We start from the raw sequence: 27429 nt of genomic DNA, 5'->3' as shown, positions 1-27429 counted from the left end.
CTAAAACAAGTTAAAGATGGAGGGCGACCGGTCTTCTTCTCCACCAGTGCCGAAGGAAAAGGCAAAATCAGACTTGTTCGATGTAGGAGTGCTGTCACCGACAAAATTGAAACTGAAGTTTTGTGGTGACTTGGCGCCCCCAGTTGGAGACTCAAACATGGACAGGAAGGAACTTGAGCGGTCACTTTGTTCCGATCTACCGCTGAAAATAAAACTTGTTTCTGCTGTGTCAGGGTGCTCTGAAACAAATGATGTGGGGCAAAACTGAAGTTGCAATCTTTGTTAAAAGCTCGAATTTGTCAGATTCCTTTATTCAGATTTTGGGAAGGATAATTATGTTGAAAGAAACTAAATAATGGCTAAGTGAGTGAGTGGGTGGGTGGGTGGGTGAGTGAGTGAGTGAGTGAGTGAGTGGGTGGGTGGGTGGGTGAGTGAGTGAGTGAGTGAGTGAGTGAGTGAGTGAGTGAGTGAGTGAGTGAGTGAGGTTTAACGCCGCTTTTAACAGTATTCCAGTCATATCACAGCGTGTCAGGTTAATGTGGGAAGAAAGCCCGAAGTGATTCAGGTCGCAGACATTTACCACTTCTGTGAAACCCATGAGCACGGGTATGGTGCTGCCAAACCTAGAAACATAATCGGGGCGAACTGGGATTCGAACCCACAATCATAGGTTTCTGTTCAAGGGACACAACTCTGCACAGAATTGCGTCACCTTAGACAACTGGGCCACCCATGCCCCCGAATAATGGCAGAAGATGTAGACTGATATTGTTGGGGGTTTTCTTCTAAATTTTATAAAAAAATATTTAACTGATTTGCTTCAGGTTATTTTTTAGGTCTTCAGCTAAGTGGATAAATTTGCAGAATTCTATCTTTTTTGAACAAATTAGAGAAAATCTTCAATTCACATTGACACCATGATATTCCATGGATATAGGAAAAATAAAAGACAAACCGTGAAAGATGATTGATACTTAGATGTGAGGATTTATATTGATATGACCAGAAGAGTTTTCAAGAGATTATTGAAACCTCCCCTCACCTGACTTGTCCTGCCCCCCAAACAGGTTCACCATGCCCCCTGATAGCGGAGTGTCGGGAATGGGACTAAACATGCTGGACACAGGCTGGTCCATCTCAGATCTGCCCTCACTTGATGGCTGAAACACACATGATATCCTACATCTTCCGGAGGCAAGTAAGTTAACTGACTATAAAAGTCCAGTTTCCACCCTTGCCGAACTAGGCTGGTATTATGGAGTTACATTTTGGCTGGACTAACGAGTCTATGCATAGTCCAATCAACATCGCGCATAGAAGAAGAATCGGTTGTCACCCTGTCTGGCGCTCGGCATTAAGGGGCTAAAACAAGGACTGGTCGGCTGGGAGTCAGTATACTGTGTCTGAGTGGGGTATTCATGTTAAACTGCAGCATGGTATCTCAGTGGGCTAGCACTATAAATTGGCATCAGTCCGGACTAGTACAAGCAGCCACACAAACACACACACATACATGCACGTCGCTATATAAGTGCAATAATCTTGGACGCGACGTTAAACCCAATTTCACCTCACCTCATACACATACACAGAACACACAAGCAGGACCACTGCACACAAAAGTCCTGATGCACGTCAACCTTCTGAACAACAGGTGTCTACAGCTTATCATACACACATACCCAGGACCCACAACATACTGGTACCTGGGTGTTTGGACCTGAACTGAAGGTCTGTAGAAATGGACCAGGACTTTTACCCTCCGTCTGTAATAAATAAAAACGCATGCACATCAAATTAGGTTGGTTGGTTTGTTGTTTAACGCTGCACTCAGCAATATTCCAGCCCTGGGTGCTTATTACGTTGAATACGGTATGTAACTTGATGGTATTTGAAGGTTGCAAAACCTTGCTACATGCCACATTACATCATCAATAACTGGTGACCCAATCACATCCTCATTTCTCAAATCTAAGTAGGGCAGATATATAGGGTCACTAATGTTGAGTCTCATCTCCAGCAACATAAACTTACAACATAATATTTATGTATGTAAAGTGAGTGAGTGAGTTGGATTTAACGCCGCTTTTAACAGTATTCCAGATATATCGTGGCGTGTCAGCTTAAATTAGGGAAGAAAGCCCGAAGTGATGCAGGTCTCAGACGTTTACCACTTCGGTCAAACCCACGAGCACGGGTATGGTGCTGACAAACCTTGAAACATAACTGGGGCAAACCGGGATTCGAACCCACAATCATAGATTTCTGGCGTGACCAAGGGACGCGACTCTGCACAGTGAGTCGCGGTGCCTTAGACGACTGGGCAACCCGTGCCCCCTTATGTATGTAAAGACAAAGAGGTGTTACTTGTGTCCCATCGCTGTCAAACATCGGTCTCTGGGTGTACACTGGTCCTCCAGGGGACTTGGCCAGGAGGTTGATGTTCTCAATGTGTTTCTCCAGGTTAAACGGACTCTCTGGATCTACCCCATATTCCATAGTCTGACCTGGAGTGGTGGGGCCTGATAGAGAGGAGGAACATATTTGATAGATCTTGCGTTCATATCCTCCAGAAAAAATATCTGTGGCATGATGTTTCAAATAAAGTTGTTTATGACAAAACCAATTCCCATTCTATCTGATTATTGTTCATGCATCTGCTATAGTGATAACAAAGTCATTTAAAATGTCTATGGGTCTTGGCTGATTTTCACATTATAAGATTTCAGGCAAGTAGGTTGTATTCTTGGTTTTATTTTCCTGTTGCTGTAGGAAGCCACAGTGTGGTTCTGAAGGTCTTGAAGTGTGTGAGTATTTTATGCTGCCGTCACCACTATTACAGATTTATCATAGCAACATATACCTAAGTGATCAGCTAGGTCTGTAGGAGAGGAACCAGTGGTTGATAACATGAACACGGCTCCCTCGATGAGATCAAATAATGTTCACTGGTCAAGCACGAGGCACTGGAATCAGTGTCCGAAATAACTGCCTGACCGCGGCTCAGCCTCTGGTAACATTAACCCGACTGTCTGACAGATAATTTTATGACTACTTACGTATTCAGTTTTGTCATAACTCCTCGTAGATTCTCAAGTCCTTGTTTGCATTATTTCAGCTAAAGCAAGATGTAATTTGTCTCTTATTTTTCATATTTTTCAACACTTGTGATGTCTAAATGCAGGCAGGTAACTTTTGAAGATGGGCAGGCAACATCTATGGGTCACCCGCCCAACTGTCTTGTTGGGTATTAAAATTATTTCCGACACTGACTGGGACCGATGTGCACTAAAGCCCACACTCATAAACTCTCATCTCTGGCAATACGTACTTGATGTTGATCTGTCGGGGCTCTCCATGACAACATTATCGGGTGCTTCCTGGGGACTCTTGCTGTGAACTGAAACTTCACCAGGAAATACAAACATAAGTTGGAATCCAAACGTTTCTAAGCCTGACAAAATATTGTCTCTGATTGCAAGAATATGTAAACTACTTGTTAGTAGCGTTTTTTCCTCTCTAGCTCTCAAAACTGGGCAGTTACAAGGTTCTGACAGATATGGAACAATAAAATTCAAGGCTTTTCAAGGCTTACAACTGTCATTTTCAATGCTTTATCAGTTATGTTAATAACCTTATACTGTCAATATCTTTTTTAATCCACCATACTATTTATTAGTCCTAAAACCTAAAAAGCAGCAAGAAAATCCATAATTTTCTAACAAGATTTATTTTCACAACAACAAATACAAATTAAGTCTGTCATGAATTTTAGTACTTTTTTAAACAAGTTTATGTCATTTTGTACAAATTCAATGCTTTTTAAGTTACTTTGGTGATTTTTCTAAAAGGCTTTTCCAAAACATAAATTTCACTAAAAAATATAGGCTGTTCAAGAGTGACATTAAAACTGAAGGGCTTTTCAAGTCTGTAAGAACCTTGAGTTAATTATTATGGTCAAAACGTTCATGCCTTGCTATAACCTTACTTGGTCGTATTTTGGTCTTGGCGGCCTAAACAGGTTATGATGTTCAGAACCTACAAGTCTTGTATAAGTTGGATTTTACTCATGGTATCTACCACTGTGAAAGCCTAAACTCCAAGGTTGTTTACATTAGAAAAACTCCTCTAAAACTGACAGTTTATCAAATCTGACCACAATATTTTTGACCTCATGCATTTCAAAATCTGTTGCCAAAATAGGTCACATTTCTAAATGCAAAATATGTCATGCCCAAATGTTTTTAAATGCTAACTGGTGGGTTGACCTACATATCTGTGAAAAATGTGTGTAAAAAAACAAAATATATGCTATTGTCAGGGGGGATATTCTTATTCTTCTTAAGTGAGAAAAGTGCCAGTGTACAACTTATCTACAGGAACGTAAACCGACAAATGTCAGATCAGTACAAACAAGAGTTTGCCACTAATGTGGCTATATCCCCCGCCCCTGTTGCAGAATTTATGACATATTTAAATCTAAACAAACCCTAACCTTTTTTAACCGAGGTGGAACTTGTCATGGAAATTGTAAAAAAAAGAAGAGTTTCGAACCTAAGTCCATCTTGCTGCCATGGAAACGTAAAAAATAAAAAATTCTAAAATTTCTAAATAGCAAAAGGCACCAGTTCAGCCATCTTCCCGAGGCAAGAGAGTTAACTAACTTTAAAAGTCCAGTTTCCACCCTTGCCGAACTAGGCTGGAATTACTGGGCTCGATCGTAGCGCCACCAGTGGCTATTATCAGTTATGTCCCTTTTAAGCCTCTCCTATGGACCAATGAGATTCCATCACTTGCGTTTGCTTCACACAAAATGGTGGCGCACAGTCAGGACGATCTGATCGATAATCAAGGTCAAGATTGTGATAAAACGGGTCTTACATCGCGAAATGCATCAAATCACGTAAGCACCTGGATTATAAACATGAAAAGATTTGGAAAATATCTGTTGACAACGAGTTGGCGGTGCACATGCTTTGCAAATCCTGCAATTGTTTGAAATCTGCACGACAGTTTCGATTTCGGTGCGCGATTTTGATTTGACTATGCATAGTGAGTGAGTGAGTTGAGTTTTACGCCGCTTCTAACAGTATTCCAGTTATATCACGGCGTGTCAGCTTAATGTGGGAGGAAAGCCCGAAGTGATGCAGGTCTCAGACGTTTACCACTTCGGTGAAACCCACGAGCACGGGTATGGTGCTGACAAACCTAGAAACATAATCAGAGCAAACCAGGATTCGAACCCACAATCATAGGTTTCTGGCGTGCCCAAGGGACGCAACTCTGCACAGCGAATCGCGGCGCCTTAGACGACTGGGCCACCCGTGCCCCCAACTATGCATAGACTCGCTAGTCCAGCCAAAATGTAACTCCATAATACCAGCCTAGTTCGGCAAGGGTGGAAACTGGACTTTTATAGTCAGTTAACTCTCTTGCCTTGGGAAGATGCAGTTCAGCATGTACCTGACAAACCTGCAAAGTTTCATGAAAAGATATTGAACGGTTTAAGAGTTATGCTCCGGAAATGAACCCTATCCTCACAGAACCGAAGTCCATTTTGTTGCCATGGAAAGGTAAAAAATTTAAATTTCTAAAATTTCTAAATAGCAAAAGGCACCAAACAAGAACAAATAAGCATATCCTACCTGGCTTATCAAAATGACGGGATGTTACAAGTGTGGTTGGTGGTTGTTGCACGATCGACGAGGGAGGTACTACAGAACCAACATCCAATTTTCGGGGGGCAGTCAGAATTTGAAGGGAAGGGGGTCGAGGTCGAGGTTCACTGACTGGAGACAGGAATCGAGATGCGCCAACTGCTTCTGTGCTGAAAAAGGTTAAGTCGGGGCTCCAGATAGTTTTAGAGACATTGGGTATTTACATTATCTTTCACATTGGGTATTAAATGTTTTGTTTCGGTTGATTTCTCATTAATATCGTTACGTCTGTAGTCCCAAATTAAGTGTGTCACATGTCACATCGCATAAGCTCACAAAAGCGATATACATTTCGAAGTAGATTTCAAGATACAAGATTTACAAGATATCTGCATACCATCACTAAATATGAAAGATTTGTATGGAAATACAGTTATTCAAGCTGAAAAGGCCACATTGCATTATTATGCAGTGTTGTTTATCAATTGATTTTTGTTTTTTTCATATTTTCAGGCATGTTTGTACATAAGCAAACTAAAATCAATTGGGTAATGGCGATGTATTTGTTAAATTTGAGTGAGTGAGTGAGTGAGTGAGTGAGTGAGTGAGTGAGTGAGTGAGTAAAGGAGGGAAGGAAGGAGTGCAATTATGATGTTAACTCCTTTCAGCACAGTTATGGTGCTGTAAGCCCAGGGAATCAGCAGATTCTGGTTAGGTTGAGGGACACAACTCCACATCTTATCCTGAACACTATCTACCTATTTTGATCTTCTGGAGTAGGTGGAGGAGCAGGTGCTTGTTTTGGTGGCACTCGGATCTGGTTCAGTACTATGGGCAACCTGGGGACAGATGCTGATTGCCTCCTCTGCTCCCTGGGAGGTATGACCAAGGAAGGTCCCCGTTGTTTGCCCGATGTCTGGATAGAGCTGACTCCATGTTTCATTTTGAGAGCAGGTACAGATGTAGATTTAGGAAAGAGTGGGATTTGAGGTGAGTGTATTGCCTTTAGAATGAACGCTCTTGATTGTCCTGGCAGAAGTTGAGATTTTGACTCTTTAGATATAAAACTTGGCATAAGCACTGCCTTGGGTGACCTCAAGCTGGCAGACTGTAAACACACAAATAAAATCCTCAGTTATTAATCAATTAAATGATGAGTAGGCAATCCATTGAAATTTTTTTATAAATTATTTTTATGGTAGACATTTTCTTTCTGCATCTTCATATACCAGAAACTGTTCTACTCCTCTAGGTAAGTATCCCAACTGGTTGAATATAGTAACTACATACATGTATCATGATTGAAATTCATGTAGATTAGACCATTAAGGTGCGACCAAACAGAAAGTCAATGTATGAAAATCCAGTGGTCCCATAAAAATCATAGTCTCATGCAAAGACTTTACAAACTGTCTCAAAGTGAGTGAGTGTGAGTGAGTATGGTTTTACGCCGCTTTTAGCAATAATCCTGCAATATCACAGCGGGGGACACCAGAAATGGGCTTCACACATTGTACCCAAGTCGGGAATCCAACCCGGGTCTTCGGCGTGAAGAGCGAACGCTTAAACCACTAGGCTACCCGACCGCCCCTGTCACAAAGTACTTTCCTTAAACACATCCAGACAAAACACCTACCTCTGGTGTGAGTGAGGTGGGCGTGGTCCTGTCCTGTGTTCCCATCCTCATAACAAGAGGCGAAGCTCTGTTCTGTGTGGTATCTGCAGCAACAGGAACAGGTGCTACATTCTGTATTGCAGGAGAAGGGGGAGGGGCCCTATTCAGTATGCTGGTAGAACATAGTGGAGCATTGATATGGATGTCAGACAATCTTGTCACTGGGATTTCTTCAGCGGTTTCCGGTTGAGGTGTCGATGCTTGCTGCTGAATACTCTTCATGACAACATCATCTGCAGGAGGGGTCTGCATGGCCGTGTTTGCAGTTAGCTCCAGAATCTCTGCCGAGTTGTTGATATTCACATCAGTTTCAACCTTGTTGTTGTAGATTCTAGAAATGGAATCAGTCAATTAAAACACATACCTTATTTGACGTAATAAGCGCCCAGGGCGTTCTCCAAATTAGAAATAGGGGGCTCTTATTAGAATATAATTTTGGTGAGAAAAAAAAAACAGTTGAAAGATCTTGAATATTGTGGTTTATGCTGACAGCCTGGAATGATACACGACAAATATATTTTTCCAGAATTTAATTGCCCATAATTAAGAGCGCATATAACACATGTACACGAGTGTGTATTATACACGAATAAATAAGTCTTGTGTACATTGATCAATCAGAAGGGGTACTTATTGGGATTGTTCACTAGCCAATATATTAGCAAACGCAATTTAATGTACATTTAATACGATCTTATCAGTGATATTCCTTGAGCTGGTGATTTAAGTGTCCTTGCCGCACTATAGAACTGTTAATTTTCACAACGTACATGTAATCCCTGTCGCATAATACACCACAAGTGTGGTGTTTAACTTAGAGTATATATACCCCTGACTAGTGCCACTAGTTTTTCCACCCCGGGGTACATTTGTGTACACAGAAAGGTACCTGTTGTACATTTCTCTCGTACCTGCATCGACTACGAACCCTAGTACTCAACTGGTAACCAATGATATAAAGGGAGACTAGGGCGGACTAATTGCAATCAAGGCAGGTTTGATTCAAGACAGAAATTGCTCATCTAAAACTTGCCAAGAGAAAATATGAAAATATTGCCATTTCATATTTGATTTGTATGTTTGTTTGTTTGTTTGTTTGTTGTATAACTCCGCACTTAGCAATATTCCAGCTATATGACGGCGGTCTGTGAATAATCAAGTCTGGAACAGACAATCCAGTGATTGATATCATGAGCATAGATCCACGCAATTGGGATACAATGACATGCATCAACCACGTCAGCGAGCCTGACCACCCGACCCCATAAGTCGCCTCTTACGGCAAGCATAGTCGCCCTTTACGGCAAGCATGGGTTGCTGAAGACCAATTCTAACCTGGATCTTCAAGGGTCTCATAATTTGAACAATGTTTACCTGTCCTTATCCAAACTTCTTGTGGCTGAACCTAACAATATTGCCGCACTTGGTAAGAAGATGCAGTATTTCCTTTATAAAGAGTCCGGGACCTTATTTAGTGGTAGAGTGGAAGGTCCTGGGTTCGATCCCCGGCCGCGTCATATCAAAAGACGTTTCAAAGATGGTACTTGTTGTTACCCTGTCTGGCACTCGGCATTAAGGGTAGAAAACAAGGACTGGTTTGCTCGGAGTCAGTATACTGTGTCTGAGTGGGGAATTCATGTTAAACCGCGGCATGGTATCTCAGTGCACGAGCACTATAAATCAGCATCAGTCCGGACTAGTACAAGCAGCCACACACACAGATACACGTGCACGCACGTCGCTACATAAGGCCAAATATCTTGGTCGCGACGTTAAACCCCATTTCACCTCACCTACAGCAACCAATGCTATTTGTAAGATGATGCTGAATGAATCAGTGTTCATGACTTGGTTGTCTGTGTGTCATCCTACCCCAACAATGTAGATCGTTGCTCACAATGTCAATCCAGGGTCTGTCTCAGGGCCAGATTATTTACTGGCTGCTGTTGTATGGCTGGACTAGTGCACAAAACAACAAAGTTATAAAATCAGATGTACATACCCAATCATGGTCGACATATCTTCTCCAAAGCTGTCATCAGAGACGTTGGCTGGCTGTTCATCAATCCCCGTTCCATCAATTACATCAGTTCCCTAATGCAAATTGACACAAAATTAGCAATCCCAGTTATAAAAATTACAAAGTAAATGTGATTTCATCATCAGCACTTTCTCAGCTACGCATACAGCTGTGGTTTTCAGGATGTAAACAAACCTACGCCAGTAAAACCATGAAAATATATTGTCCTTACCCACAGCTAATTCTCACCAATTGACCTGAGTTACAATAAACTAGTGCTAAGTACACTGGTTGATAGCATGAGCACAGTTCTACGGCATTGCAGTGCAATGACAATGAACCAGGTCACACAATGACCATTTGACCCTTTTCAAGTTGGCTTATGACATGCAGGGGTGCTTTGGGCTCATTCTGTGCTGGAACCCCAACTGGGTCTTTGGTCTCAAGGATGAATTGAGTGTGCTAGGGTCTTCTTACCTCCTCTTGTCTGGAGTGCTTCTCCTGAATCTCCAACAGCTCAGCCTCAAACTGAGTCTTTTCCAACACAGCATGCTCAGTATCTAGCTTCATCTCAGCACTGGCTGGCATAGGGAAATTACTAGCCTGTGTATACCTTCATGTTAAAGTGGGGAGGGGAGACTATTGGGGGTATTTTAGCTGTTGCATTAACTAAGAACACAATACTTTTACAATAGCTGTTTGGTATTAAACATGGGTGTCTAAGGATCCTGCAAGATTTTGGCAATGATATTTAGTTTGTTTGTTTTGTTTGTGTTTTGTTTAATGCCACACTCAGTAATATTCCAGTTATATGACGTCAGTCTGTAAATAATCGAGTCTGGACCAGACAATCGAGTGAGTGACATCATGAGCATCAATCCACACAATTTAATGCAATGATATTTCGATCAAAGAACCAAAATCTTAGGGCTGTGTATTGACCTGGATTTTGTATTGCAATATATTGCTATACTGTAACCTGTATTGCGATATGTATTGCAATATATTGCCAGTTTACATTTTTATGAGTTTGTCAGAGTTATACCCTGTGTTAATGTCAGATACCATCAGTCAGTGTCCCTCACTATTTTTCCTTTTCAGTGAATAAATGTATGATAAAGAGATTAAAGAATAAAAACAAAACAAAAGGAGCTTGATAGTCGCGATGTGTACATGCTAATTGATAAAAAGATCTTCAGAGGCAAGTTGTATCAGAAAGATAGTATTTTCCAAATCAATATCGATTAGGAACACATAAATATACCTATTTATATTTGCCCCAATATATTGCTACATTTACAAATGTATCGCAATACGTATTGCTGAGCAGAAGGTGGGTGGTTTAATACCCTGGATGCGTCACACCGAAAGATGTTAAATGATGGTACTTGTTGTTACCCTGCATGGTACTCGGCATTAGGGGGATAAAACAAGGACTGGTCGACTCGGGGTCAGTTTACTGGGTAAAGTACATCCAAGGCATTTGATCTTTTAGAGAAGCATCTTAGAATAAAGAATCGATTCTACATGTCTGCCATTTTGTTGTGTTTACTGCAAATATTGATGGCCTTACATGGTATTTTCTGCCCGTGAAGATTCCGGGGTAGAATAGGTCTTCAGCAACCCATACTTGCGGTAAAAGGTGACTATGCTTGTCGTAAAAGGCGACTAACGGGATCGGGTGGTCAGGCTCCGTCCCAATTGCGTGGATCGATGCTCATGATATTAATCACTGGATTGTCTGGTCCAGACTTGATTATTTACAGACCACCATCATATAGCTGGAATATTGCTGAGTGCGGCTTAAACAACAAACCAACCAACATGGTATTTTCAATATTCAACAACATTGTGCTGATTTGTTTTACACTTTGGTAGTATAACACATGATCACAGTTTTAAACAGGCATTCTCAGAGGCCTCTGGTCTAAATGTTTATACATACTGTATGTTTAACAAGTGTCAGCAAAAAACACATGTGGAATTAGCTATCTACCAATTTAGGTCATAATTCTTATTATTATGAAAATGTTAAGCACTTCGAAGGTGACCAGTATTTCAATGCTCACAGACCAGTTGAGAGAAATTGGCTATGCTCCTTTAATTAAATTGAGAATTGTATTGAATGAAATCTAAATACCTTTCACAAAATACAAATTATGGTAAAACAATATTTTTTCCCAATTTCCCTGACACTTCTAGATAAATCTCTGATGTTTCATTATTGTGTGATAATATTCACTTCCAATACTCTTCCCTCAATCACTTTAGCATTTCCTGAAACTGGCATATATTATAAGATACACATTTAATATCCAGAGCTACAGATAAGCAGCATATTGGCGTAAAATACCCCATAGAAATATTCAAACCCCAATCACTTTCAATTAACTTGTGTACAGACACGCATGCATTAAATGAAAAATTCAAATGTAAAAAAACAGCAAGAGTAAATACCCAATGAAGCTCTTTCAGCATGCGTACAAAGGAGCCAATTTCCGAAACACAATTACGAGCTAATTTACTTTCCGAGTCAAGCCTATATATTAAGATAGTTATATACATCTAAAACATCATTACATTTTTCAAAAATCTTAAAATGTTCATTAATTTTGGGGAAAAACCTAATAGAGTGATGAATAGATGTGTGAAAAAATGTTGGTTACCCAATGAAAAATTTAATAACCCAATTAGAAGAGAAACCCTAGAGTAAAACTCAATTGCTCTAAAAGTTATCTGGAGCTCTGAATATCAACATAGACGTTGGGCCTTGTAGGCGCCTAAGATTTGGCAAAGAGTATTTGTAGCACAACATGATTACAATGAGAACTGAGTGGACATAACGGCTACCTCAGGCCAACCTTTATATTTGGATGAGGATACAGTTTTATGATGAATTTGTTCAGGTTTTTAAAGTTGACCTCTGAGCCGCCTGAAAAACAGTACAAAAGTAACTTCAGAAGAGGATATGAACAAATGTTTTACAAGATACTTTTTCAAACTTTTGACCTATAACTTGTTCAGTAATCCTCTACAAAACCATCTAAGGGAGTTAACTGATAATAAAAGTCCAGTTTCCACCCTTGCCGAACTTGGCTGGAATTCCTGGGCTCGAGTGTAGCACCACCAGTGGCTATTACGAGTTAAGTCCCTTCTATGCCTCTCCTATGGACCAATCTGATTCCACCTCTCATTTCACTTGCATTTGCTTCAAACAAAATGGCAGCGCCTAGTCAGGACAATCTGATCGATAATCAAGATCTATATTGTGATAAAACAGGTCTTACATCGCAAAGTGCATCAAATCACATGAGCGCCTTGATTAAAAACATGAAAAGATTTGGAAAATATCTGTTGACGAGTTGGCGGTGCACATGCTTAACGAATCCTGCAATTAACCGAAATCTGCATGACAGTTTACGAACCCAATTTCGATTTCATTGCACGATTTTGATTGGACTATGCATATACCTTTAGTCCAAAATCTAACTCCATAAAACCAGCCTAGTTCGGCAAAGGTGGAAACTGAACTTTTATAGTCAGTTAACTCCCTTGCCTCAGGAAGATGCTACAGAACAGCATAGACCTTATGTTTTCAGGGTGCCACTTCAGCCACTGGTTATTTCGGTCCACAAAGTTCAACTTGTAATAGCTCATATATATCAGTGTATACTGAGACTAAAATCCATGAAGTTAATTAAGAGATGGAAGTTTGGGAATGTAGACCCATCCTTGGCACAGAAGTGTTTGTAGTACAAGATGACGATAATTATATTTGAGTGACCAAAATGGCAGAAACTTGCACAAGAAGTAGACACTTACTGGAGCGAAATGCTCACTTGTAATACTTGTATTTAAGGTGTCTGTACGATTATTAGAAATTATCAAATAAAATGAAAAGAAGATTCTGTACACATCATTGTTCAAGATATAGCTGTAATATTGCTGATCACAACATACAACAGGGTCATAGACGCCATACGTTAAATCCAACTGGACCCAGCTGATACAGAATGCTACTGCATGTTACATGCTTTGATCTTGATAGATAACAAGTCTTTGACTTTCACTAGTTTCATTGCAGTATCTATCCCTGGATCAACAGTGTTGGGAAATACAGGGGGTCCTGGGGTCCTTGACAGGGTTAGAACTAAGCTAGAAAGCTTTACTAGCCTGGGTAAAGATAAAATGCACTTGTAATGTTAAAACAATTGGGAAATTTGGAAATTTAAATTCTAACCCTTCTTGAGGTTTGTTTCTGCAATATTTGAATCTAGGTTCTTCCTGAATTTGTAACTTTTAACATAGGGTTATGTTTGTTTGTTGTTTAACACCGCAGTCAGCAATATTCCAGCTATATTTTACCGGAGATGCCAACCCCTAATTGAGGCAATTTATCTGTGATAATACGTGTCTGATATTAGTCATTATTAAAACAAAATAGTAATCACTATTAGCATTACTGACTGTATGGTTTAGATAGCAAATCATCTTTTGCATATTTCATCCCCCAAACTCCTCAAGATCTGTAAACCTTCCCATCACAAGCTAAAACAATCAATTACAGGGTTAGAAACTAACAGTTTTCGTCCACTAGTCCTTATAATGATAACATATAGCTAAACCCTTAAAAAGAGCAAATTTCTACTAGTCCTTATGATACCTTTACCATTGGGCAATTTGGCAAGGACTATAGGACTAAGTGCCAATTTTTTCTACGCTTCAATTAATAATTGGTTGTATACATGATAATGCCTTTGGTGAAATCAATATCAACTATAAATTACTCGATGAAAATATCCTAATGATTTTACCAAAATCGTAACTCTGGCATTTCTGGACTACTTTCTTGCTTCATTTCAAACACACTTGCACAAAGTGATCTTAGCGCTAAGATGATCGTAACTCCCATACTTAAAGGTAGATACTTGTTCACTATCAATTTATGAACTTTGCAAAATGTACATAATAGGTATTGGCGATTTCATCTGTGGATTATATATTATATCTGTGGGTTATATTGTTACATGTTAAGATCATGGAGTCTATGAAGAACGATGAACCTTGAACATTCAATTGAAAACTAATGATCGGAAATAGTAACATGCATAAAAGAAATTAATAATGACAACATTGGTGTATACTAACTATTTTAATCATTTACAACAATAATGGCTGTAGTCGTGGCAACTTCCAAACTTTCGGGAAATTGTAATCTATCGGACTGTCATTCAGACGATGTTTCTGACAGATCACGATCTGAAATATACTATCATGAAAATGTATCCCGTGAAAAAGCCAGCCCCTTTCTACAGAATCGTTTGTCTGGTCCTCAAAATTCAGCTTATCTGCAGACATATACGGAAGGCTTAAGATAATCTAAGCGCTAAGATGGCTTTGTGCAAGTGGGCCCAGATCAATACTACTGTACAAGTTATAGCTGTAATGTTACAGTATGAAGACTGAAGGATTTGTTCCTCGCCTACCTTGTGCCTCATCAAGTTGGTTTTTCAGAGTGTTGATTTTGTCTTGTGTTCCTTGCACGATTTGTTCTTTAGCTGCTATCTGTTCCTGGTACTCTGCCAGATCCCTCACTAAGGGAAATGTCTTGTACTTCACCATGTAGTCAGCATAGATGTCTTCATAGTGTTTCACTATACCTTCATGCTGTAATCTATACCCGAAAAAGTGTTTGAAATTAAGCATGAACGTCAATGGGACCATTTATTATCATTACCCCTGTGTTTGGAGTTAAAAGATTTGGAGGGACCTTGATTCAAATAGAACAGATCAGGACAGAATTTATTTCATATAGTCTGGCCATGACGTCAAAAGTACAGATGATTGGAAAACATTTATTACATTGTGACAGAGCGCTTCAATTTATATTGGTTTTGGAATTTCTAGGTTTAGACATTTTTTCAAGATAAAGAGCTAGCTGGAATAACATGCTGTCGTCATTTGTTGTGAGTAGCAATACAAACTTGCGCATGGAAGGATATTCATAATAATACAAGGGCAATAATCTGGACCATAAGTTAATATAAGCTGGACATAAAAATACCGGTAGTGCATGGTATTCATCATCTAAGTCTTCTTTACAGAAAGTGCATAGAATGTCAGTAAAGTCAAAATATAGATATTTTTCAGGTGGTAGTAAGGATTTGTAGGTGCAGATTCAAATACTGCAGAAGAAAACCTTGAGGACACCTTTACAAACGAGTGAGTGAGTGAGTGAGTGAGTGAGTGAGTGAGTGAGTGAGTTTGGTAAATGTCACATTGAAGACGATTTCAGTTGTATCTTGATCTGTCAGCTTAATGTGTAAAGAAACCTTTTCAGATCACTCTCAGCCTCAAAGATGCATTGTACCAAGCTTCATTGACCTTCAGCAGACACTTTTTGAGATATCATTTAACAATCTTTTGTTCTCCGAAGGACGACCTCGACCATCGACAGGGCTATAAATGAGACATACTAGATATGATATCCCTGAGATGTTGAAGCACTACTTGAATTTTTTTTATAAAGGTAATCAAAGTCTGACAAAACTTAAAATCCCCAGATACATGGGAGTACTTACACCAATCTCATTAAAATCAGATATTAGTTCTCGCTACCGCTTTGTTTAGCGGTAGCGAGAACTAAGATCTGATTTTAATGAGATTGGTACTTACACCACATTAGTCTTAACTTACATTGTTTCAACATACATGTAATGAAACCCCAGTGAACCACATAGTTCTACCTTTCATCCTCTCCATTGGCAATGAGGCAGTTCAGTTTTCTGTTCAAGGCCACTTCATGCTCCATTAGGACCACCATCGTCTTTCTCAGACTGAAAACAACACCGGCAGTTGGAGAAAGCATACAGTCGGACAGAAACAAACAATGTCTCGCAATGTACCAAAGTGCTATGCTTATAGTAAATATTTCTCATTTTAAATATACATGTATGTAGTAATTATTATTGGTAAAATAATAGTTTTAGATATTATTTCTTCCGATCATTGTATTAAAATTCTTTTAAGTTATATTAGTGGGTATTTTTAATTGAATCATCATTAGATTGGGAGAAAATGTGTGTTCAGCTGATTGCTTAGGTTGATTCTGACTTAGTTTACAAGAAATGATTGTTTGATGATTGTTTGTTATTTAACGCCGCACTCAGCAATATTCCAACCACCGGTATATGACGGCGATCTGTAAAATAATCGAGTCTGGACCAGACAATCCAGTGATTGACATCATGAGCATTGATCCACGCAATTGGGATCAATGACATGTATCAACCAAGTCAGCGAGCCTGACCACCCTTTTACGAAAAGCATAGTCGCCTTTTACGGCAAGAATGGTTTGCTGAAGACCTATTCTACCCCGGAATCTTCACAGGTCTGTTTACAAGACAAATACAAAGGGTAATATTAATATCTCAGAGTCTGCATATAAAAACAATGCCTAGCATAACAAGAAATATAATTGAATAGTTATGTCTAGAGATGCTTTAATTCAAATTTAGGAATATGCTGGTATCTGAAAATGATGGGGGTTGTACATGGATCCCCAGGCTGGCGTTATTGTGAGGTACAGCAGTAGTTAAATATATCCGTGATGTTTAAAAAAGTTATACTGCCATACAAAAATGACAAAATAAAAATGTTGCTGTGGAATTTGAATTAATTTGTCTGCTGAAATGAAAACAGAATTGAAAGCATGAAAAGAAACAAAAAAAAAAATATTGATTCCTTTAAGTTGGTTGGTTGGTTTGTTGTTTTACGCTGCACTCAGCAATATTCCAGCTATATGACGGCGGTCTGTAAATAATCGAGTCTGGACCCAACAATCCAGTGATTGATATCACAAGCATCTATCCACGCAATTGGGATCGATGACATGCTTTAACCAAGTCAGCACACCTGACCACCCGATCCCGTTAGTCGCCTCTTACAACAAGTATGGGTTGCTGAAGACCTATTCTACCCACTATTCTATCTTCACGGGTCAGTCCTTTAAGAGAAGATTTAGTTTTGAACCTATTGGTACACCAATACTCTTAACTTTCATTTGACATTAACAATTACTCTTTACCTCTGTATGCTTTTCTCAAATAGCCCATGATTTTGGTCTGTTTTATTTTAGTGTACTTAATACTCTATGTTTTGTATAGAGATATATAAGACAGTGGTCCAGTAATGACCAGATCTAAAATAGTCTAGCAATGGGAATGCACATTTATGGTCATGACTTCCTGTAACTACTGCTTTGTACTTTTCTACCCCACATATCCTCAATTACGGGTGGCCCAGTCGTCTAAGGCGCCGCGGTTCGCTGTGCAGAGTTGCGTCCCTTGGGCACGCCAGAAACCTATGATTGTGGGTTTCGAATCCCGGTTCGCTCCAATTATGTTTCTAGGTTTGTGACCATACCCGTGCTCGTGGGTTTCACCGAAGTGGTAAATGTCTAAGACCTGCATCACTACGGGCTTTCCTCCCATATTAAGCTGACATGCCGTGATATAACTGTAATACTGTTAAAAGCGGCGTTAAACCCAACTCACTCACTCACTCACTTCTTTTACAATTGCGAGAGATGACAAAATGGTGATCGGAAACACAGGTGGTAAACAATTCTATCTTACATTCAAGGATTTCTAATGTTCATCATTCTCGTTTTGTGTTTCAGACAAGTGTGTCAGTTCTTAAAGCGAGGAGCCAATCAGAAGGCACAAGATAATTGTCAGCACCATACCCGTGCTCGTGGGTTTCATCGAAGTGGTAAACATCTGAGACCTGCATCACTTGGGGCTTTCCTCCCACATTAAGCTGACACTGCGTGATATAACTGGAATACTGTTAAAAGTGGCCTTAAACCCAACTCACTGACTCAATTATCCAGTGTAACATATCTCCATTCATGAGTCGAAATTTAGCATGAAGGTCGATGGGTTATTTAACACTATGGCAGCAAATCTCAAGAACCCCATGACAGTCGCACAAACCCCCTTAATTTCTGGACCAAGTTGTTTCCAAAAGCTTCATTTTAAACCTAACACAAATGGCACAATGCTGAAAACAGGCATCCAACAAATTACTTTATTGAGCGATGGAAATACTGTGCTAAGTTAGAGATAGGAACAATGAATTTCTGCAGTAACAGTATCTGAAAATGAAAACAGTCTCTTGGCTCCTTTTAATTATATTTTATCACTACGAGTATAGTTTAACTGTTTTTTTCTGTAACATATGTTCATTACAGAGACTAGATGTCAGCATAGTTCGAGTCCTAAAGATGTACTTAAGTTGATCAAAAGCAGTTTCTCCCAGTTACTGAACAAGATCCTACTACTGTGTGCCGCAGTGGTGCTAAAAGTTCCAGAAAATAAATCTTCATGCCAATCCATCAGATTCTTTTAACTCGGATACTTTCTCAATTACACGAAATATATATATATAACAGTCTGTTAAAGAAATATCTCAAACGAGGTTGATGATTTTGAAACTTGATTTTAAGTATGATAATCACTCAGCATAAACATCTGGCCAAGCTATGTTTCACTTGCCAGAGGTATCATTTACTGCAGCTATTACAACTTTGTACAGAAAGATGCACAATTCATTGCCTCTTTACTGTACATATGGGAGTAGAATCTAAATCTGACACAGTAACTGGAACATGAACTCTTTTATGGTACAACATTTCAAAACTGTGATATTTTATCCACATTTTGGGTAATTGGTTTTCATCTCATAGTGTTATTATTACGTCACAAGAAGTGTCTGTAAAGCTAATTACAGGCTTGGATTAATCTAATTAGGAAAGCATTCACTCACAACTGTGTCACAATAATTCTTAAAAGACAATGAAAATAATATGGCTTTGCAGATGTCCTTCTGCTTAGCTCATGACATTTACCAAGACGGGTGTCAGAATCTTTTAAAAAAATGACACACACTTTTTTCAAATATGAAATGATGATTTATGAGGCCTGTGAACTCTGTTCAGCAATAGCACACTTTTTGCCAACAGTTAAGTGGTAATTAAGGAATAATTACCACATGTAACCAATTCCCAATATATGCTAAAAAGGGACGGGAAAATGATTAGTGTCGGTGTAAAGTTACACACAGTCTGTGGAGGCAAGGACAGTGCATGCGCCCATGTTCACGATTGTTGTTTGTAAAGATACCAGAGCATAGTGTAGTGTAACCAGAAACGTTGGGGAACTGCTGCGTTTGCTGGTGTAATTACTGCAGGGCTATTATCACCTGAACATTAACAATAGACGACTCAAATTACCACAGTAGGAGGATGACCTGTTGATATGATATTCATGTGCTGCATTATGCATCATTTAGCAGTGCAATGGCCCAGGGATATAAATTGACACTAGCCTGTTAGCCGACTTTGTCTAATGTTTGAGGGTTGTAGAATTTCAGGCTTTATAGGCGCCGCCCTGTTAGCATCCAAAACTGGCTTCCACAGGAAATATTGTTTGAGTGGTACCAAGCGATATCTCCAACATGTCCAAGGAGATATTGGCAAAATGAAATTGCATCACAATGCTTTGCAGACCATTATGAAATCATCAGGTACCATGAAATCAAATGACATCACTAATCTCTCTACCTCTGAGCTGGTTAGCTGTACTTGTTACATTGAGGACATTGGTTATTACTGGTCACCAACTGAAAATGGTGGAAGAATGATTTGGGACGATAAACAGAATTTCCCCCGAGTGTCTTTTGATATCAAATATATCAACACTTGTCAATGAAAGTATGTAACCTCTCGGCAAGCCTCTGAGTTTCAAACTTTTATCAACTTGAGATTATATATTTGATATCAAGAGTGACATGGGTGAGATTCTCTATATATTTGGAATGGAAAACATTTTGGGTTAAGTTGCCACTCTGATTCTGCAATATCAAACTTGATACACAATATACTTCATTCTGTTCCTTAAACTATTTTAATGACCTGCAAAACAATTGTTAAGTCCTTTAATTTTTTTCAGTTTAAAGATGTTTATATTCCTGAAGTGATCATTCAGTGTTTGTTTCTCTGTTGTTCAATGCAGTACTTTCTTACACACCTGTGGGTGAGAAACTCATTTGAGATAACTGGTATCAAACATATGTTTGAGATCGAATTCCAGGCCCATGATTGGCTACTCCATGGTGATGACCTGGGGTCAGATGATGACGGACTACTTTCCTGAGTGTAAGTCATTCATAAGTTGCTCGTGCTTCAGTCAAAGGTTCACCTAAATCTGTATTGAACAACAGGACCGTGTCATTAATAATAAAAACAAACAAACTCGTCCTCGTCTGCGAGTTTGTTTGTTATTATTATCAGTTACATTATCTGTTGTTATGTCAACATTATCGTTTTTCAGAGTGTAAACCCCCTGGATGCCACAGCGACACATATGTCCCTCCTCTTCAACCGTCACTTCGAAATCGAATAAAATTCAAAATACATCACGCAGACTAATACACTTCACAGTTTTGAATGCCCCCTTCTGTTTATCATTTACTGTCATTTTAGGCAATTCAAAATTACTGAAAGTTACTGAAAGTTAGGTACATTGTAAATCTCGCCAAATCACAATTCACGGCGTTATATAAATATTGACTGTGTGTTTAGAAATCTAAATATCAGATATTTACTCAAATAATAAAAGTAGAAAAATAGCATATTAGCGAACATGGGTATCAAATCACTAATGATAATTCTGAAACGTCGCTGATAAGCCTAGAATCGTTTAGAATGTTTTGGAAAATACGCATACACGAACGCCGAAGTGTACGTTCCGCCATATTGGATTGTTTTTACAAAATGCCGGCTATGAGACGCCTATTCGATCAGGTATATTTCAAACTCAGCTGCTACACATGCATCCCTGAATTCCTCATACATTTTCGAAACAATGGATAAATGGTCTTTGTCACCAATGCAAATTATCTAGATGAAATAAATTAGGTATGGAAACGAAAACTGTGCTCGGAAAACTGTACATGCTGAAATGTAAACAAAGCAAAATTCAGATTTTACACTGTGTAGCATTTTTAAAGGTACTTTCGTCTAATTGTTGCATAAATTGGCTGGTTAATGCGTTTGAGAATATTCATTGCACTAATTTTGGAATTACTCATATATACATTACAATGATGTGGTAAATTCAACAGAATCCGTAAAAGTTTCCGTCCTGTGTGACGCCATGACTGACACTAAATCACGCACAACGATGACAGTAGTTATCCGCATTTCTGACTAATTCTCTTTGTTACATTGGAAAACATGGTAAACAAATAACAGTACGCAGATTATCAGAATGTTTCTGATTACTTACGTGACACATTTATGTATATACGACCCCTCAATCAAAGAAAACCTCATCTGGAAATCCCGCGTACTGTTGTCAGTGAACATGCCATTTTGTAAAAGTCGGTCACCGGTAGTGATGTCATACGGAAGTAAACATTGTTGTACATATTTGGTAATTTCTTTGAGGTGTAAACTTTCAACTTGGCACCCAGCGTGTTCTTGGTTTTTGTCTAGTTTGCATTTTCATATCTTGATAATCCACAGATATGACGGAAACCTTTTTGCGTAGGGTGACATTATTTATGAGTAGTAAGCAACACATAGGATGACGTCACTTATAACAGTGGTGTTATGTATTAATGCGCTACTGCAATCATGAGAATAGACAAAATTCATCGGTTCAATGCTAAAAAATTGTGATTTTAGGGTGTGTAAGAAACAGATTACTGCACTCGTGCCTGTCAGATACCATTAATCTTACAACTCGTTGTTACAAAGCGTATCTAACTCGCTTTCGCTCGTTAAATACGTTTTGAAACAACTCATTGTAAGATCAATGGTATCTGACAGACACTCGTGTAGTAATCTCTATGTATTATGCAACACTTACCAACATTCCATCTAAATGATGGTGGCTTGAAAATAATTAAGTCTGAACAGGGTCATAAAACATAATTACTTTTTTACTTTACACAACAATTATCTGCTGCAATGAGCGAGTGAGTATGGTTTTACACCGCTTTTAGCATTATTCCAGCAATATTGCGGCGGGGGACACCAGAAATGGGCTTCACACATGTGGGGAATCGAACTCAGGTCTTCAGCATGACGAGCAACCTTTTTAACCACTAGGCTATGGCTACAGTAACAGAGTTGCCATCTCGTATGAAATGGTAAAAAGTGGTAGTTTGTCACAAGTACATCCTGAATTTTAATTGTTTTGGACTAGCAGATTATGCTTATTTCAAACCCTGCACTCAAAACTTTTCATTCAAGGTTTTAGCCACTTTTATTTAAGAGAATTTCTTCTGAAATATATGTCTGTATATTTTTACTTTCTACACTTGTAATACTCACAACTTAGACAGGTATGAATGCAAATAAATGTTAAAAAAAAACAATTTAAACAACTCTATTTTTTTAATAACAGTTACATTCTACCTTTCACAGTTGTCTCTGTTGAGGGTGAATTGCTTGTGAGCACGTTTTGTGTCCTCGTCAAGTTGAGAAATAGCTTCTTCCAGCTTTATACTTTCCCTTTGTTTTGCCTCAATTTCTCTCTCATAGGCTGTGAAACATAAGTATAATCAAGCCTTTAAACGTAAGAGTAAGGTCCATGTTGGCTGAGTTACATAAAGACTAGGGGTGTAATGATTAATCTATTGATGCACGATGACAGGACTGATGAACATAATTGCTGATAAGTTAAGATATCATTAGTCAACATCTATGCCAATGCCATGCAACACTATTGACAGCTTTGATAGACTTTCTTAAATGGTCAAATACTCTTATCACATACATTTTGATCCAAAGTAAACCTTGCTTGAAGAGAAATGTGGATATCAATTAAAAATTCATAATTATGTGTCAGGCAATAATCAGAGGCACCTTCCTTACATCTTAACAGTGTTCAAAACAATCTGTTGAATTTAAGTATGGACTTGGCTGAGTTAAGCTTTGTCATCATACCAAATAATAATTTAAGGAAATGGGGACATGTTCAGGCAGTAATCAAGTTATTACATTGAATGGTTGTACCTCTATTGAAATAGTATCACAAAAGTGTTTCTAACTATTGCAATAGTGGAAACACCATTTACAGTTACTGGGTTGTAGTTAACATAATTTTCTTTACTCTCATAATATTGTGTTAGACAGACAGATGACTTTGGGCTGGCTGTTAAATGTGCTGACAGAAATGATAACTGGATCAATTCATTATGGTACGCAATCTCAGGTAAAGTGCAGAAGCTAACATAACATTGGAAAATAAGAACAATACATATATATTATACTATCATTATTCAATTACTGTCAGTATGTCAGTCAGATTGAGTCAGGAACAATAAACTTCTTACCTTCAATTTGCTGATTCTCTTTTTCTATTAGCTTCACATACTGCTTGTTTTCAAATTCTGCAAAGAACACCATTCAGATACCATTAGGATAATTAGTTCAAAGAGGCATAATTTATTTAATATAATTGAGAAACCAATGTATGATTATGAACTGATATAGTTTTGAAACAGCGTTAGAAATTGGCACTAGTCCTGTAGTCCTCACCAAACTGCCCAATAGTAAAGGTATCCTAAGGACTAGTAGAAATTGGCCCATTTTAAGGGGTTTTGCTATATGTTATCATTATAAGGACTAGTGGATAAAAACTGTAAGTTTCTAGCCCTGTGAAAGATAGGCCTTTGGGCCTGTAACTATAAGGCAAATTTATAATTAAGATATACAGTAAACAACGGTTATAACGAACTCAAAGGGACCACTTTTTTTAATAATGATTATAACCGTAGTTCATTATATGGATGGGACCAAGAAACAGTATGTTATATCCGTCTGTCCGTCAGTTTGTAGTAAGCTTTTCATAATAAACATACTTTACTGTAGGCTATATAAATTGATTACAAATTCAGCTGCCTATATATTGTACATAAATGTACACTATTTTGACATATCTTTATAAAATGTATGACATTTTTTTCAGAATAACATGCAATGTATGAATGAATTGACATTAGCCTACCACAACTCTGAATTAGTCTGTCCAAGTCCATAACTGCACCATCATTGAAAGCCATGCTCCTCTTCTGACGCAGCAGCAATAATAATAATCTTCTCCAAGAATAAGACCAGTTTAAAATGTAAAATAACCTAAGTAGTTGTTTTATTCATCTGACATTTGGAGGGGAAGGAAATTGTATAACTCAATCATTCAAGAGCAGCTTATGAAATGTAGGCCTGTCATTGTCAATCAAAACTTTACAATAATATTTTACAATTCATTCCTGTTACTAGGCTAGCACATAAAATCATATGTAAAATCAAGACAACATAAAATGCTACTTCCTCTATCAATATGTTGCTCTAACTGTGAAATTTAATGATCACCAAAAGATTCTAACCTTCCTAATATTAGTATCGTCTGCAAGGGCGCCAAAATTCAAGGAGGATAACTCTGGTGACACTTATTTGAAGCTCCCCACAGGGAAATTGTTTGAACAATGTTAGGAGTTTCTAGTAAGCTCACAATCGTTTATATACAAAAATGGGCATCCCTGATCAAAACCACCCCCACCACTCCTATCCCACCTCTACCTCAGTATGATCTTGTGAATTCTTCATTAACAGTAATATCGGCGCCATCAGAATAGCGAAAAGATGCTTACAGCTTCTGATTATGTGGTATCGTGCTCCGATGACATGGGGCATTACTCGTGCTGCCGAAAGCCAGTTTGCCTGGCCACGGCTGGGCTATTTACAGGCCGAGGTGAATTACACGTTAATCTGCTGACTGCGTCGTAACACAACATTCACTCGCTCATACAATCACTGGATCAAATGGGAACGTTAAATGGATAAATACTAAAACCGGTTGTATCATAAAAACATAGAAGCAAGTAACTATGTAATCCAAGAATGTTTATCATGGTTTTTTTCTTAATAGTTTTGTGTAGTATATGTACATGTGTATGTACATGTATATGTATATGTATTATATGTTTCTAGGTTTGTCAGCACCATACCCGTGCTCGTGGGTTTCACCGAAGTGGTAAATGTCTGAGACCTGCATCACTTCGGGATTTCCCCCCACATTAAGCTGACACGCCGTGATATAACTGGAATACTGTTAAAAGCGGTGTTAAACCCAACTCACTCACTAATGCCACAGTAAAGAAATTAACTATAAGTAACTTCTTACTAAATAGGACTTCTTCGTTCGGTCGTTATTCTGGCATTAAGTAATATTTAATGTTAGTCCTATTTATTTTAATCATATATTTTATTTAAAAACATACTGAAAAAGATAACATTACTCTTATTTATGGGTGAGAAAAAAACTTTAATTTTTCAGATGAATTTCTACCACTTTGTAAGATGAACAACGGTTTTGGTGTATATTTGAAAAATTTTGATAATTAATACTTTTCACGCTCACAAATACTGAAACACCTTAAACAAAATCTCTGGGGTACTATTAAAAGAATCAATAAACTATGATAATAGTAATAAATAACTCATATCTCGAATGACAGGCTAGAAATCCTGATGTGATCTTTTTGTCAAAAGAAATCCGTGCACGCTCACAATGGCTCTAAAGTGACAGCGCGTCTAAATATTTCAGTTGACAAATTACTACTCGGCAGGAGGAGCAAGCTTCCTCGAACTGGCCATATTGTGCAATAATAGCCTGCGAAACTGAGGCCGACTTTGAAGTGGTTTTCAATGACTTCGCGACTATTCCCCGATCGGAATGTGAATTAACTGTGACGATGACACGCCACTGGAACGGTGACCCATAGATATAGTTAAACATGTCTTTTCAGGCAACTAACCAACCCTTTATAATAGTTTCTGAAATACGTCCCGAACGTGTCGGGTCCTGACTTTGTTTAACAGTGCTTAGACGCTTGGCGGGGCCACGTTTCGTTAAGTAGAGAGAGGGGGCGGGGGTGGTACATTTCCCTTAAGGTTCGCGCAGTACTTTAGTGTTCAGGTAACGTACTGACATACTTTTGCACTCGTTCCTACTTCAATCGCAGGTAAACATAACATTTCGCATGAGGTGCACGTGCAGTGCCGGTCCTAAATATTCACGTGATCAAATGACGATATATCATTGGACAAAAACCTTTTTTGCATATTTAACAATCTGGAACGTACACCAACTTTCAATATTAATATTATTATTATGTAGTTTATGCTGTATATGTTTTGGCGAATACACGTAGGTCTGTATAAAGAGTCCATGTTGAACGAATAAGGTTTGGAGAAATGTTCATTGATCTTTTGTAACCGATTGAGAAACACTATCAACTGTACCCTAGCTGCAAATGACGATAACGTGTTTCGGAAAGATTCTTTTCTGTTGTAAATCTGCATGTATAAAATTGTTCCTTCACAAATACACTCCTAATAAAATCTGCAACTGTCTAACATTCTAAAGAAACACTCTAAACGCAAGATTGCAAAAGTAAAGCTGTGCAATAATTACTAAAGGTATTTAGCGGGGAAAAGGGTGAAAACAAAACAAACGATACCCCACCTGACAATATTCACTTTCATTCAGATCTAATTGAACTCTGAAATTGACATATCTGAGTCTCATAATAAGACGAAATATACACTTCTAATCTGAAATATCTGAACCTAACAATAAGACGTCGTGTATTCTTCTGAACTCGAATATCTGAACCTCATCATAAAACGACGTGTAAGCTTCTAAACTGATATATCTGAACCTCATCATAAGACGACGTGTACATTTCTAAACTGATATATCTGAACCTAATCACATGACGACGTGTAAGCTTCTAAACTGTTGTATCTGAACGTAATCAACGGGCGACGTGTAAGCTTCTAAAGTGATATATCTGAACCAAATCATAAGACGACGTGTAAGCTTCTAAACTGATATATCTGAACCTCATCATAAGACAACGTGTAAGCTTCTAAACTGAAATATCTGAACCAAATCATAAGACGACGTGTAAGCTTCTAAACTGAAATATCTGAACCAAAT

The 27429-nt window shown here is 38.4% G+C and overlaps 1 protein-coding gene across 1 annotated transcript; it reads right to left on the bottom strand.

The window, feature by feature from the left end:
• LOC139471142 (uncharacterized) lies at positions 1-24487 on the bottom strand. The gene is made up of 16 exons (XM_071253404.1): positions 24433-24487; positions 23759-23815; positions 22839-22965; positions 16099-16188; positions 14839-15026; positions 12236-12284; positions 9830-9929; positions 9335-9426; positions 7294-7663; positions 6416-6765; positions 5646-5827; positions 3332-3406; positions 2368-2522; positions 1707-1766; positions 1043-1160; positions 1-239 (listed from the first exon to the last, which is right to left on the bottom strand). Exons 1-16 carry the CDS (start codon positions 24485-24487, stop codon positions 1-3), a joined length of 2307 nt encoding a protein of 768 aa, XP_071109505.1.
• Between the last annotated feature and the right edge of the window lie 2942 nt (positions 24488-27429).

This window comes from Haliotis cracherodii, unplaced genomic scaffold (assembly GCF_022045235.1).
Source record: "Haliotis cracherodii isolate W230 unplaced genomic scaffold, xgHalCrac1.p SCAF_22, whole genome shotgun sequence".
NCBI classification, from domain to species: domain Eukaryota; kingdom Metazoa; phylum Mollusca; class Gastropoda; order Lepetellida; family Haliotidae; genus Haliotis; species Haliotis cracherodii.
The sequence above is the reverse complement of the archived record's forward strand: the minus strand, read 5'-3'. Positions and strand labels throughout refer to the sequence as shown.

Excerpts from the sequence above, each read along its gene's own strand:
- LOC139471142 (XM_071253404.1), bottom strand. The coding sequence starts at position 24,487 with ATGGCTTTCAATGATGGTGCAGTTATGGACTTGGACAGACTAATTCAG. Across the intron at positions 16,189-22,838 it reads AACAGAGACAACTGTGAAAG|TCTGAGAAAGACGATGGTGG; the intron begins GTAGAATGTAAC and ends TGTTGTTTTCAG. Across the intron at positions 7,664-9,334 it reads GATATGTCGACCATGATTGG|AATCTACAACAACAAGGTTG; the intron begins GTATGTACATCT and ends TTCCATTTCTAG.